This window comes from Berghia stephanieae, chromosome 2 (genome assembly GCF_034508935.2).
Source record: "Berghia stephanieae isolate SIO BIC M18660-M18661 chromosome 2, UCSD_Bste_1.3, whole genome shotgun sequence".
In the NCBI taxonomy this organism is placed as follows: Eukaryota; Metazoa; Mollusca; class Gastropoda; order Nudibranchia; family Aeolidiidae; genus Berghia; species Berghia stephanieae.
Window position 1 is genome coordinate 43,558,596 of NC_088361.1, and position 16,003 is coordinate 43,574,598.

At 33.9% G+C, this 16,003-nt stretch overlaps 1 protein-coding gene across 2 annotated transcripts in view; it reads left to right on the forward strand.

Moving 5' to 3' along the window:
* Window positions 1–15,456, forward strand: part of LOC144964935 (uncharacterized) — a 16,149-nt gene extending 693 nt beyond the window's left edge. For both annotated transcript variants that reach the window (XM_078899735.1, XM_078899736.1), the window contains exons 2-4: window positions 9,301–9,398; window positions 11,898–14,244; window positions 15,159–15,456. In XM_078899735.1, coding sequence (XP_078755861.1) covers window positions 9,393–9,398; window positions 11,898–14,244; window positions 15,159–15,208 — 2,403 coding nt within the window. In that variant the 5' untranslated portion in view covers window positions 9,301–9,392 and the 3' untranslated portion in view covers window positions 15,209–15,456. The remainder of the gene's footprint in view (window positions 1–9,300; window positions 9,399–11,897; window positions 14,245–15,158) is intronic.
* Window positions 15,457–16,003: the final 547 nt, after the last annotated feature.

Here is a 16,003-nt window from a genome sequence, read left to right on the forward strand (position 1 = left end):
GAGATATGAATATGGGAGGACATCGTCAATCGTAGTAGTTTCACAGCACTTTTATTATATGACTTAATCTTTTAGCCGTCATTGACTCTCAATTAGTTGCAATGTACAAGTACAATAAATAGATCAGATAATTTTCATTTTTATAGGTGGTGCAATTTTTATAATTTCAAAAACAATTTAGTATTATGTCTAGCTGAGTCGGTTGACGTTCATGACTGGGCGACGCCATTATTACTATATTATTACTATTACTGATTACTGTGTTTCCTAAGTATCAGTTTCGATGTGGCAAGTGGTGGCAAATATTATGTTTCACCAGGTTATAGTATAGTATCTTTAGTTTTAGGGCTGAAAAGAGGGGGGGGGGAGGTTCAGGAGGGTCTCCCTCCCCCCGGATAATAATTTTTAAAATCTCCTCTTTAGGTGTGCTGTGAAACTACGGACGTCTTTCCTCAGATGTTATTCACTCCACATTAAAAAAATCATAGCATGGTAAACTCATGTTTGCTGAGTCACTGCTTTTACGTGGTCACAGCTGTATTAGTCTGTTTGTGCAAGAGATGCTGTTTGATAGACTTATTGATATTTGTGAGTGAAATGGAGAGTTTGAAAAAATGTCTGCGACCCAAGTGTGAATAGTCTCCCATGGACATTCAGACTCAAATTTCAATGCGCCTGTGTAATCAATAGATTATTCTGACTTAATCTGAATAGTTCTCCGTGGCAGTATAGTTTTTTTTTGTTATTTAAAAATTTTTATTTTAATTATTGATAATTACATAAAAATAATGCATTAGTAATTATCAACAGGTAGTCTAAACCCGGTTCAACTTTATTTGATGAGAAAGACAAAATCATAGACCAATTGGAAGTCCAATTAGAACTATTAGAAATTAAACAGAAAAGAGTTAAAATTTCAAAAGTAACAAATCAGTCAAGATAACTGTGGTCTAAAGGAAAATTTTTTCTATCAACGTAACACAATGTCTAAACAAAATCAGGACAAAAGATAAAGAATTTAAAATTTACATATTCTGATTGTGTTAGACAGCAACAATCCTTCTCTACAATCAGAAGTAGGGGTATGAGCTAAGTCAGTGTGATATAGACAAAACAGAATTTCTTCTGAACCCTTATATTTCTTTATCAATTCCACCATCTACCCACGGCCCACACTGAATCACCCCCCCCCCCCCCCCCCCCCCCTGTGTTTACGTACACACACACATTGGAGTTTGGGTCTGAATAGCCGCAGGAGACTATTCAGACTTCGAAAAAAATGGTCTTTTTAAAAATATGCAAGTGGGTGCAATGTTGTTATTGAACCTCATATATTTTATCATTCAATAATATTAAGTAAGAGCATCTGTAATGAGTTGTTTATTTAATGCAGGAGAAATATATATATATATATCTCTCTGAATGATTCCGGTGGTTTTAGTTTAGGAAATTATACTTATTATGGGTTACAACCAATAGCTTTTACTTCCATCTTGTCCTCTTGGTGATCAGTTTTTGTTCATGTCATTTGCAAAAACTGAAGTCTTTATTAAGGATAGAGAACTTATTGCTGCAAATTCTTTGTTCGTTACAGTCACTGATAATGACATCTCTCTTTTTACGACATCCACTGGTAATTAACGACAACCTGTGAATGTCCCATTAAAAGATATATATCGGCCGTTTTCAGAAAAACGCCAAATTCGAGTCCTCAAATTTTTTAAAAGTCAAGTATTTCCAACATACTCATTATTTTGTGTATGTTTTCTGTGATATGTATGCGACATAAAATTGTAATAACAGGGCTTAATGAGTTTCCATTGGTCACTTATTCAAGTATTTGTGAATCACGATCCACATGTGACTCATTCCTGTTATGCTTAAAAAATTAAGTCACATTACATAAGTTAACACATTTTAGGACAATTATTGAAATAAAACATTGGAAAACAATAAACACACAGCATTGATACCAATTCTGACAACAAAATGACATGTATTGTTTTACAAAAGGCATTCAGAATTCAGTTTTTGAAAACAAAGGATATTATTTGAGAAATCATCATCTCCAAAAAATTGTAGGAAAATGACAAAAATAAACATTGTTTACCATAGTCTAGGTATATAAGTGTTAAACCACCACAAATAATATTTCCTTTCAAGTACTTATATTTATCATGAAAAAAAAATGAAAAAGTCATTCTTAACAGGAATGAGTTTGTGTAACAGGAATGAGTGGACGTAACAGGAATGAGTTTTCTGTTACAGGAATGAGTGGACGTAACAGGAATGAGTTTTCTGTTACAGGAATGAGTAATTACAACACATTTATTCGAAAGGATTATAAATTCAATACGCTTAGTGATTGAAACTCAGAAGGGGACCAAATGGTTAGGGCGCCAATACATTAATTTGGGGCTTATGTTAGTAGAGACCCACAAAAGAGCACCAGCACTGTTTGTTAACTTAACTCTAGGTTGAATCAATTGATTCAAGATAACTCTTTCGTGGCAGTTCGGAATGTTTGGATAAACAGACAAAAGAGGCATTTTTAAAAGACTAGAAATAGCAAGAAGCTGCCACATATCCATGTATGATTTTGGTTTACTTAATGACATAACGTCCAGTTTGAACAACTCTCCCAGGGTATCTTTATCACTTATGTGAACATCGAGAATATAATGGTCCAAGTTTGTGACAAAAAATCAACAACTGTCTGGATGTTGTCATTTAGTGAAGCAAGGTTTGAATCTGACAAATAATGGTCCTTGTGTGAAGCCAGCTCTTATATCAATCTTACTCGTATTTCGTCTGTTTGTGTGTCTTTGCCAAATGCATACACTGCACCACAGGCAGGCAGGCAATCCCCATCGGCCCTCAGCTAGACTGGAAATAACTGTTTCCCATAAAACAGAGATCTAGGTATATCATTTGGAATGAAATGTGTAAACCTTTTGTCAATACCAATGCGAGTTTTGATTACACTTCAGCTGGCCCCAACTATTTCACAAACACGTAATGCTTGATTTTCACATTCATCAACCACTTCATCAAATGATTTCCATTCATTCAATCTTTTGATAAAACCATTGTAATCGATTTCAGTCTGCATCACCTTAATGTCTATGTCATCTTGGTCATGTTCATCACTTGAGTCACTGTTAAAGTCAACCTGTGCAACTTCAGGCATGTCTCCATCAATACCTTTGAAAACCTGTTGCTTCAAATCACTTTGTAGAAATGAATGAAATTTAATTGATGTGACCAACAACATGTTTGAACATTCTTGACTCCTTTTCTCCAAAGCGCTGAAGCAAGCATGTTAATGTTTTCACATTTTTTATATGCACATGTTTCTCTGTCCCTTTTTCTTGGAGTAACAACCCAAAGCCATAAGTCGGTAGAATGAAGAAAATGACACATATGGGTTGCAAGAGATGTATCGTTTGTACAAATGTGACATTGTATCACATAATAGTCTTCTTTATTTCTTGACTTTATTTCTTGTTATTGTGTTTCTCTTTCCTGGAGCTAATTTAGAAGTGTCACCTTTCAGGAAAAAATCTCTTACTATTTGATTGACAAGATCTGGAAATTTTGGAGGCATTTGACGTCGTTTCCGAATTTTTCCAAGAGTTTATGTTTTTGAGAGTCATATCAGCTGCCAAATGTTTCACGGATTTGTACATGTGCCTTCTGTTCCTCAAATGTTTGATGTCTTATAGGAGTGCAAAATGATATTGTAATGTTCTTTTCACTGAGTTTTTGCCACATTTCTTGTTTTTTCTGCTATCTTTCAAAAGTTTTCTAGTTTTGATCAGGGTACGTGTCAACGGAAATTTGTGTTTTTTTAATGACCTGTCCGAGCGCTTTTTGTACTTTTTGGATTTCTTTTTCTAATGAGAAAGAGAGGAGAACAGCCTTTTCACTTCTTCAAGACTTTGGTTTTTCAACATAAAGGTTTCATTGGCTGTTTTAGTAGCTTGATATCTTTGACGAGAGACATACTGGAGTGGAGATTTTGAGTGTGAGGATGGAGTGTAACTCAGATCAAGATTTTGCTGTTTCCGGTTTGTAGTGTGTGTGTGTGATAATTTTTTATCCAATTCCTTCTCTGTTTGCGTTGTTCTCTTAGTGTCTTATCTTTTATGGACTTTTTCTTTCCACTCGATTTGTCGCTCTGGTATTTGTCTTGTTCTTTTTTAAGATTAACAGCACGTAAAATAAGATCTCCATCTCGTCTTTGATGGTAAAGTCGGTGCTCTCGGCTGACGTCATAACTTTTTTGGCCTTTGTGATAAGAAAACAAAATAAAACAATCGTTACAACAAAGCTATGACCCTTGAAAATGAACACTAATATCAAGTTACATTTCGCCACCTTCATTCCTGTTACAAAACAAGGTGTAACAAGAATTAAAGTCAAGAAACAAAGAAGACTATTATGTGATGCAATGTCACATTTGTACAAGCGATACCGGGCCGTTAAAATCATAGCAATCATCCAAAATATATCTGAGCCTAACAGGCAACAAACTATGTTTGGACATTGGGCATTTGGTACTGGCAAGTTAACTTTGCACTAAAAATAGTCTTTCAGGAATGGAAGAGATGAAGATGTATACATTAAAAAATGTTTTTAATGGTAACCTTGTAACCATGAATGTTACCACTTTAATGGACATAGGCCTGTAACACTTCAGTGGTTTACAAAACACTTTACCAAACACATCCTAAAAAGAATATGCTATGAATCAATAAACAATGTGGAGGCGCCGTGGCAGAGTGGTTACCAAAAGGACTCCCGACTGGGAGGTAACAGGTTCGAAAACCTCCACAGCCATAGAGTGGTTTCCTTAATCAATGAAATTAAGTCTGGTTGATTCACTTTGCTTCACCCAGGTGTATATTATTGTACCAGTACTGCTGGGGAATGTAATTTGCTATAGACCAACGTCGTATTCATAAGTTAAATGTCTGTTTCATGCTACAGAAACAGGGATTAGCTCCGATTCTATGGGGCCATTATGCTCCAAAGGACTTAGTTACAATAAAATGTGTGTTTCATTTTATGAAAGTTCACATTCCTCATTCCTGTTACTCATTCCTGTTATGTTTTCCTCATTCCTGTTACATCCCTCATTCCTGTTACAAAACAAGGTGTAACAGGAATGAGTGTAACAGGGATGAGTTTATCTCGCTCCGATTCATACTATCCCTAAAATATGCTTTACTCCAACATTAAAGTATGACTATTATTTAGAGCCTTAAAAAAGCTATATACTGATACGTTTTATTTTAATTCAATTTCTAATTTAAATAACAAGCCCTGGTAACAGGAATGAGGTTCATGGTCTAATGTTGAACATTACTCACCATTCTTGAAGCGGTTTTGATCTGGAAATCACACTGGATGAAAAAACCATGTGTTTGTAGTTTCGGCCATGATGGAAAAGAGGTATCTACGGCGAGAAAACATTGTTTGTTGCACTTCTATTGTTTAGAGGATTTTAATTGGTTAATTTTCACTGCCGTTACAGGAATGAGTAACCCCCTTGGGGACAAACTTTAGAACTATATAACAATTTTTCAAAAGTCTGATTGTTACAAACTTTTATGAGGATGTTAGAAGATGGCAATTTTCATCAGCTGAATTCATAGTTGTATACAACAAGACACTCCATTTCGTTAAGAATTCGATTTTTAGCCATCATCCAAAAAAAAAAGGACAGGGTATTTTCGTCTACCCCCGTCAATAACAATACGTCGTATCTATCCTGAATCTCTCTCGATTTTTGTTTTTTATGTTTCATACAAGTTAGTAATGTGTAGTGAGAGTGTTTAGGCAAGTATTTGCTAACAATATATGCATCAAATATTTCAAAGAGCCAATATCGTCACAGGACAGGAATTTGGCAGTTTTTTGAAAAAGGCCAATATATATATATATATAATATATATATATATATATATATATATATATATATATATATATATATATATATATATATATATATATATATATATATATATATGAGCCAAGGTCAAAAGGTGCCAAATTTTTTTCTCAAAATAAAAGTGACATAATAGTCCATTCATGTTTCTATATGTGTAGCAAAAACCCTGTACTTTATGAAACAAAGGCCCTTTAGATAACTTTCAGGTCTAACGCAGCATAATATCGTCAACAATACCTATAGGTTGCTGGTGTCACCTGTGACCGGTGACACCAAAATGAGACAAAAAACTCAATTACCAAATGATTTTTGTTGAGTATCAAACTTTATTTAGTAAGTTATAGACAAAAAGACACAATCAACAACAATCATAGTACAATAATATTACCAACTATTGGAGAAAATGTTGCTTTTTGGTGTCATCGGTCACAAGCAACATAGAATGCAAATATATTATTTCATAAAAATGTTTGTACATTAACAACAACAACAATATTGCATATGCCTTTTACCAGCAATGTTCAGAAACTGTTGGAATAAAATGTTGGGAAATAATGTGACCAAAGCATATCTTATTTAGCGACATTGTGTCACTTGTGACATTAGACCGATGACACCATTACTTATGTCACAAGCAATACCAAATTGCAATTTCGACAATATATCATTAATTTCGGTCAAACTAGTGTATTAACCACAGTTAAATATGGAATTTAATAATATTTCAGAAACCAAAGACTTCAAAAATAGAAATATACATGGAAATTAGAGCATCTGAATGTGACTTGTGACATAAGACCGGTGACACCATTACTTATGTCACAAGCAACACCAAATCACACTTTCGTCCATAATATATCATTATTTTCAGTCAAAAAAGCACAATAACCTACTCTAAAATGATATTCAATAATATTTAAAGAAACTAAATACTTTCAAATTGGAAATATACTTAGAAATTAATAATAGCATTGTTGCTATTACTTTGGTCAAAATCGGCACTAGAACGCAATTTTGCCTCAATAAATCAAGAACAGCAACTGAACACATGTAATATAGCCTGTTAAATGTAATTCAATGACATTTCAAGATTTGAAGAACATGAAAAGAGAAATACATTAGAAACTTCAAACTTAAGTGTCACCTGTGACATTTTAACCAATGACACCAATGGTCACAAAAAGTACCAGAAGTCACCCAACCACTAGATAAATATCTGCCATGGTAATGAATTCATGTAACCATACCGTAACATCCGCCCTACTGCTCAAATCTGCTAGTTTGTAGTAATTTAGTGTGTTAATAATAAATCAAATAAAATTTCTTGACAACCCTTCTTTTATCTGGATTCGTCAAAAGCTTGAGTTTTGTCTTTTCCTTGATTGATACAACCCTGAAACATAAAAAACTAGAATTACAAGGAAATAATTAATTGTGTCAAAATCAGTCTCAGATTAGATGTCATAATATCATATTTGTAAATAGAATAACAGCTGAAAACATAATTTTTTGGTGGCACTTTGTAATATCCAATATCAAGTGTTGCTTGTGACAATGTAAAATAGCGATGACACCAAAGTTCAACTTACCTTTTCTGCCTGGAGCCATGCTGGAAAGGCAAATGAAAGTGCTGCACTTCAAAGACTGGTAAGAAGGGTGGATCAAAATTGCGAATCACCATTTAACGAAACAAACTTCCACGTGTTCACGCATGCCGTGTTGCTTGTGACAAATGACACCAAAATCAATAAACCTCAATATCGGCTAAACGGTATACATTTACTCCAAGATTTGAGTTCAGATAGTAAATCTATGCTTTTTTCTCATAATAAAACATTTTATAAACATTAAACATGAGCTTTAAAGTTTCGTGTCGAGTCTTAGTATTGTGCTGTGTTTGATGACACCAAAGGTCACAAGCAACACCAACTTTTTAAGAACTCTATATGAAACTTAATCAGATATGTAATATACTGCAATTGCGTTTAAAAGTAAATTTTGACTTTATACTATTAGTCAAATTTCAATCACGTGAGCTAAAACATCACATTTAATTTCTACATGATTTCTAAAAAGGTGATGCGTTGACCTCGTTTTAAGCACATGCCAAACAGCATTCAAATTTCACTTTCAAGTTGTTTATTTCATATTCTGTTGAACAGAGTATGTTGAGCTATCTCATTTTATCTCTTCTTCATATTATCAATTGATTACAAGCATTAACCCAATGAAAACAGCCCATAATTAAGTAAAAATAAAATTTTCTTAACACTGGTATCAGGCGGGCACCTTTTGACCTTGGCTCATATATATATATATATATATATATATATATATATATATATTATATATATATATATATATATATATATAATATATATATATATATATATATATATATAATATATATATATATATATATATATATATATATATATATATATATATATTTATTATTAATGAAATATCTAATGCAGTGGTCTCCCTTTATAAGCATGGTTCATAGGGATTAAGCAGAGTGTGCTTATAGCCAGATCGTGCTCATAATATGGTAATGGTAACCACATTATTTTTTTCTTTTCCTTTTGTATATTTGTAACCTTATTATCTTGAATCGGTATTAAATTGAGGTGAACTAGATGCAGAATATTGAATCTGTTCATGTATATTGTCAAACAGATTTAACTTGGGATACATTCTTATACTTTATTGAGGAATATAAATAGACTCTACATTTATTAAAATTTTTAAAAATGTAGAATCTCATGTGTTGGTTAGCTTTAAAATAAATTTAAATTCATTTTTCACCATCTGTCTCAACCTGCCAAATAAAAAACAATAAAAAGGAACATTTATATAGCACCATGTCTGCTAAACATGCTCAAAGCGCTTGATAAGAGGTCCCTAGCCAACAGCAACCCGTAACATAAAGGATGAGAGATGAAGCTTGTTAAGCGATATTAAAAATAAAGTTGTTTTCTGACTGAAACAACGTTGAGAGAATATGAGTAAAGAGCCTTTTCCAAGAACTCAACAAATCGCTGCTCAGAGTGGGACTCAAATCCTTAACCCTCCAATCCGAAGGCGAGTGTCTTACCACAAGACCACATAGCCATCAATTTGAGGCAGTGGATCTTTGCAAATTTGCATCTTTTCTTCTTAAATATATTACATACTCAAAATTGAATCAAATGCAGTATTTGGAGAGCCAATTTTTAAGATTCATATGCTTTTATCCGAACCCCCCAACAAAGACACGATCACTCCCCCCCCCCTAAAGAAAGAAAATTATTTTAAAATCAATTACTGCTAACGTACATAATGAATTGCTTATTTCTTTGAAGGCTATGGTTTCATGGACATGGTTTCAAGATCAAGGATATTTTATTCTGTTTCATATTGTGTATGTTGGTCTCAAGAGTAATGATCACCCATCATGGAGGTAAGTTAATGATTTAGTCACAAAGTAAGTGAATTTCTAGTCAGATGAGTCTTCCCGTATTCTGTTTATATTGATTGTGTTATATAAAAATAAATCTTCTCTCCGCAAATTTGGAAAATACAGTACATATCCAGCTTTTGGATAATGTCCAGTACAAGTCTAGCTTTTGGATAATGTGTCTATCATGAGTATTTATCTATATCCATTCCATAACAAGAGTCAGGAGGAGCAAACGTTACTTCACAACTTTTAAATGGAAATTTCTGTGTTATATCTTCAAAAAAAAATGTCAAATGCAGTTTTTCCCTTATAATGTTATAGTCAGTTTTCTTTTTTTGCAACTGTGCTTCAAAAAGAGAATGCTTTACCATCGATAAGCAAAACATGTCATGGATTCAAAGTTGGCTTTGTGATAATTAAGTGAGTAACATTTGTCCAAGGGGAAGAAGTGTTCCATATTTTATCCAGACATGTAATGCAGTGGTCACTTGCACCTAAGGAGCCTTGACACACAATGCTCTTATGAATGTCTGTCATCAAGGGCAATTAAATCTAAAATCTGATTTTGGAAAGGTGATGGTAGATAAACAAAAGAAGCCTGAGGATACCAGTCAATACGACTTATCTACATTTAAAAATTATGTAATATTATATAATTATCTTCCTTGTAATGCGTCGACTGGACAGTCTGACATGTCCAACAGTTTCCTCACATAATTTTACCATAAGTTGTGGATTTTCATTCCTTTACCTTTAAAGTTGCCATTTCTGGAGCTAAATTCCGTCACAAACATAGCATTTTTATACTTTTACACATTATTTACTATTAAGCTAATATTAGTGAGTGTGCCCAGATTCTTAATTTCAATCACTCATAACTATTTTAGTTATAGACCGATTTTGATGGTTTAAAAGGTAGGACGATTTTGTACTGCACGAGCTTTTTGATAAAATTCTTTGTTTTACCATATTTACAAATTAAAAATTTGACTTCTCCGTGCTAGTATGGCATAAACCAAAGTTCCTTGTGGTCTAGGCTAAACTTCAATCTCTTACATTTACAAATACATCTACATAGTTATATACTAAAAACTTGTGATTGTACCTAAATTATCTGATTTAAGGATACTTAGTTAAACAGTAGCTCTAGTACTAGTATAGTGACATAAATTTATCCAGCTCATCTCAGCTGCTGGGCAGTTATTTTTAAAGAAAACAAAGCTCTTCTATAGATAGTTTGAAGTTGATGTCACTCTGGTCTTTGTTATTGTTTTTGCCATCCGCGTTTATGAGTAATTCTCACTAAACTGTATTAACCTGTCTATACACGTTCATGGTTGCACACAGTTTTGTGTGTTGGTCCGTTATACTTCTGGATGGTAATGTTGGGAGCTTCTTAGCCAAGCGCATATTATCTATTGAAAATCATGTAACCTCAATATCAAATCTCTCATCAAGTCTAATTAGTTATCACCAGCAGGTAAACTCTTAGGTTATTATTTTGTGCAGTCTGAAAGTGAATTTCACTTACTGAATATAAAAGCTATAATTAAAATACCAAGACGTTTTGCATTTGGATTGAAACAGCAATTCTTAATTTTTAAAGAGCCTCTTTTATTTCTGAACAAATCTTGTCTCATTTTTCGTGATTTTATTGAATTGGAGTGGGTCTTTTTGACTTCCCATTAGTTCATTAGGACTTGTTCATTTGATAAGGTATGGGAATATATTTTATGAGAGATGATAATTTTTTCCCCCTTGTGAATCATATGCTGTTATTTATTATTGTTATAAAAGTTATTTTATGCATTTTTAAACATTTGATTGTACTGTTCTTGGTGGGGACTTTTATGTGGCCTCAAGTCATTCACCTGGAAAGATTTGTCATGGTACATACTTCTCTGTTTGAGTTATTTCTTTTTGCCTTAAGTTTTCTTGGGTGCTCGTATTGTAAGTGCAAATCTACAATCTTTTGACCATTCCGCCATCTTTCTAAAAACAAGCATAAAACACAAACAATTATATCCAAAGAGAATTGATTGTCAGGCTGCAGTTCTTCTCTATGCAATTTATTCCATTGTAATGGGGTTATACAAAAAGTGGAAGCCAAAATTATTATTTTAAGAATTCTCTATGCAATGTATTCTATTGTAATGGGGTTATATAAAAAATGGAAGCCAAAATTATTATTTTAAGAATTCTCTATGCAATTGATTCCATTGTAATGGGGTTATACAAAAAGTGGAAGCCAAAATTATTATAAGAATTCTCTATGCAATTTATTCTATTGTAATGGGGTTATACAAAAAGTGGAAGCCAAAATTATTATTTTAAGAATTCTCTATGCAATTGATTCCATTGTAATGGGGTTATACAAAAAGTGGAAGCCAAATTATTTTAAGAATTCTCTATGCAATTTATTCTATTGTAATGGGGTTCTATAAAAAGTGGAAGCCAAAATTATTATTTTAAGAATACCTTATCTTATTTTCATTTCAGAAACCACTCAATGTGAAAAGTGAAGTCAGTTTTACGTCCCCACCACCCTTACCACAAAACAGTGAAGTAACTCCCTCAGTTTCTGATATTGGCCCTGGCACTTCATCACAGTCTTCATTTCATACAAATATTGGTGAAAATGATGATGGTGGTTCTGCTGCTGAACCTTCTCAGGATAAAGGGGGTTTGAAAAAAGATCCTATTGATGGTGAAAGTAGAAAGGGAATATTTGGTTGGGAAACACTTGATGGCACCAGTATACCATATCTTTTAAGAAAAGGTAAAAAGTATGTCTCAATTCGGATTGTGGAACGTAAGCTCCTTAGCAAATACCCAAACAAGTCTCCTGATGAACTTGGGAAGAAAGATCCCCTAGTTAGTCACTTCATCACTGAAGCTGAAGCAAACCTTTTAAATGAAATTAACGTGTCACACTGCGATTATGAATATGGCAAGAGCTCATTTACAGAGAGTGATCTTGTTGTTGATTTGAGTGAGTTTGAGGAGTTTTTCAAACTAGTCAAGAAAACTTTCCCAGATGATGTTCTCTCATCAATGAAAGGGGAAGTTTCCACAGCCCCGCAACCAATCATAACACCCCCAGAGCCAACACCTCCAACTCCTCCAGTTACAACTCCCACCCCCTGTTGTGGATGGGTTCAAATTAACAATACAGTTTCACCATACATCATGAAAGGATCTGGTAAAAACCGTCAGAAGCTTGTTCCCTTGTCCGTTATTGTTTATGCTGCTGGTCTTCTGACAAATGCAAATATCAAAGGTATTCTACCCTCTGCGGAGGAATGTAAAATGTTAAATGCAGCATGTAAGGCTGCAGGCTTTGACTTCACATTTGCTCGTAATACTCGTCTTATCTCCATATCAACGATTATGGAGGGATGTCAACAAGTCCAAATTTTTGAATTGCCAGTCTCCAATCCTCTGCAGCATGCTCAATATCTGGACCAAAGAATAGCTCCCCCAGCAGTGAGACCACCTTTACCTCCTCCATATCCTCCTGTTCCAATGAGCTCTACCTTTCCTATGGATGGCATGGGCGATAGATCACCGTTTTTTATGAATCCATTTTTACCTAGATTTCCCGGACATGACTTGCCTCCAAATATCAGACCTGGGGCAATGGTTCCTCCGGGAATGAATTTTGACAATAGAAAACCTTCAGGTGAACAAAGGCTATCCAATTTAGATCCCTCACAACTTCCAGTATCAATGCAACAAGCTCTTTTAGAAAAATGTCATCGCTTGGACAGTGCTGCTGTTGCAGCAGCAACAATGAACTCTATGAATAAAATATCAGCAAACGTACGCCCTCCGTTTTGGTCAATGTTTCCTGGACAGCCACCTCCTGCGCATTCGGGTAAAATAGGTACAACATCAAAAACTCCACCATCTCAATTTGACTCATCTTTGCCATCATCATCAACCTCTTCAACACAACCACCATTATCATCATATCAGCCTCTTAGTCTTCCACCAAACCCCCTTCTTCACTCCGCACCCTTAGATCTTAATCACCCCGTTTATCGTATGCCTGGGATGCAATCTCCATCATCTACCAAAGACAATCATCCACAAAACTCCAAACAAGGACCCTCATCATCAGGAGGGCAACAAAGTCATGGACCATATCATAATAATTCATTTGGAATCAATCAGATTAATAGCTCACTATTTACACGTCAGGAATCTATGGAATCAAAAAAGCCAACTGTAAGTCAACCACCTCCATCTGTTATAACTAGTCTACCCCACCAACAGTTATCTCAACAGGCGGCTAATAAACGTCAGACTCCCAGTCCTTCACAACGCAAGAATGTAAATAATACCAACAATAATATTACTAAGACCAGTTTAGTGAAATGTATATCAGCATCTTTAGTTAATGGCAAGAGCATTTCTTGCCTAGACGTAGACTCTGCTACACGTAAAGGAAAATACTGCCTTGTAGAAGCTGTTTCGAAATTGTACTTTCCTGCAGTGCCAATCGCAGAGTTTTTAAATGTACTCATAGTAGTTCTCAATGCAAAACTTTACCCTTGCACTCCTGAAGAAGAAGCTGCGTTTGTCCAATATTATAACTTGCCTGCTCCAAGGTTGAAGTGTAATCAGATGATATTAGTTGATGATTTAACTCGCTACTTCCCACAATTGAACTATGTCTTTAGTAAACGGAATACCAACCACATTTCACCAGAAGCAGGGAATGGAGAAAAGCCTAAAAAGCGGGCACCAGACTCTTCTCCTTCAGGTCCTCCTATGAAGCAAGCTACACAAGAAACAAAAATGATGAATGCTGACAAACACATGGCTATGGGAGAAGCAACAGGTAAATTTTTTGAAGTATTGTAGACCATTGATTGAGTGCAAACCTGCTAACTGTCCCAATTGTGTCAGAGAAATTCTGATATTTTTTTCTCTGTTTTGATTTCGTTAATTTCTATCAGTTTTCTTGATTTTGTATATTTAATATTCTACTATTCCAGGATAAATGTCATTCTCATCATCATCATCATCATCATCATTATTATCATCAGCACCACCAGCACTACCACCATTATCTTCATAATCATCATCATCTTCATCATCACCTTTTTATTTAAATCTCAGATTCGCCCAAAATTATTTTCAAATTTTTGTTTCTGAAAGTTTTTTTTAAGCCTGCATATGGTTGCCCGGCATTTTAACAAATGAGTTGTGGGTTTATGAAATCACAAGCAATTAATCCATATCATTCTATTGCTTGAAACTTTTGTTGAAAACATTAAATAAAATGAGCCGGCTGTCTGAATGCCTGCATCAGTTTTAGTACCTGTTGAAAAAAAAATTATGTATGAAACTTATTTTTATTCCTCTTGTATTCATCACCCTGAGTGCCAAGACTTTTGAATTAACTCAGTTAATTAAATTAATTTTGTCAGTATGTTCATTTTTCGTCATGGAAAGTCATATTGTCAAAGCATTTTTTCAACAATTTTTTCATGCCCCCCCTACAAACCTACTCAATATAAAGCACATTAGAAGGTGTGGTTTAAAGAGGCATTGATATGAACCATACCTTTCTTTTCTTTGGTTGCTTGGATTTAGACTATAGATCCCTTATCATTGGCTATCCCATTACTTCCCCTTTTTCTGGCGCTGATTTGACCTAAAAATATAGTATGCTTAAACTCTTATAGAACAAACAGCAATAGTAATGGGTAATTTTTACTTTCTTTTTTAAAAATTTCTTTTGTTTTTTAGGTACCACCAATGGCAGTACAACGGGTTCAGTGATTGTCATTGACGACTGAATAGCTGAAATGAGGGACCAACAAATTTTATACAAGTGATTGGCTGTTGGTCTCTCAATGTGGGAGTGAATGAAAGAAATATTGTTTTGGATTTTTAAAAAATACGAATCTGTTTTGTAAAAAGTGTACAATAAGTAACGGTGAGAGTTAAAATTGTCATGCAACACAGAACCTCAACATTTCATGAACAGCTTGATAATTACTAAGGAGAGTATTATCATTATTTTTTCATCCTATCATGATCAAAGTTTTTGAAGTATCAATATATATATATATATATATATATATATATATATATATATATATATATATATATATATATATATATATATATATATATATATATATGCATGTGTGTGTGTGTTTATGAGGTTGTATCAAAAGATCGTTGCATATCATATGAGATGTAAGTACAATGTTGTTCTTTTAATTGTACAATTCTCTCAATTAGGAAAAAAAAAACTTGAGATGATACAAGAGTGCATAGGTCCTATGTTTTTGGAAATTTAAAGTTTCAAATCATACAAGTAAAACGCAATTGACTTTATCTATATTTTTATAAACTATTTGGGCATTACATTTTGAATGTTGATGTGGTTCAAGTGATCGTGTGAGGATATTTTTTAGAATATATAGTGCGTTGGTCAGTGATTGACTAAAAACATTGCTGTGGCAATTACCATAGGTAGACGATGACTGTCAATTTTGTTTCCAAAAAAGGATCTCTGAAAAAAAGTAGGGAACCTATTTTCTTAGCTTACGTATGTATTAGATTATTTTCACATACTAGATGTG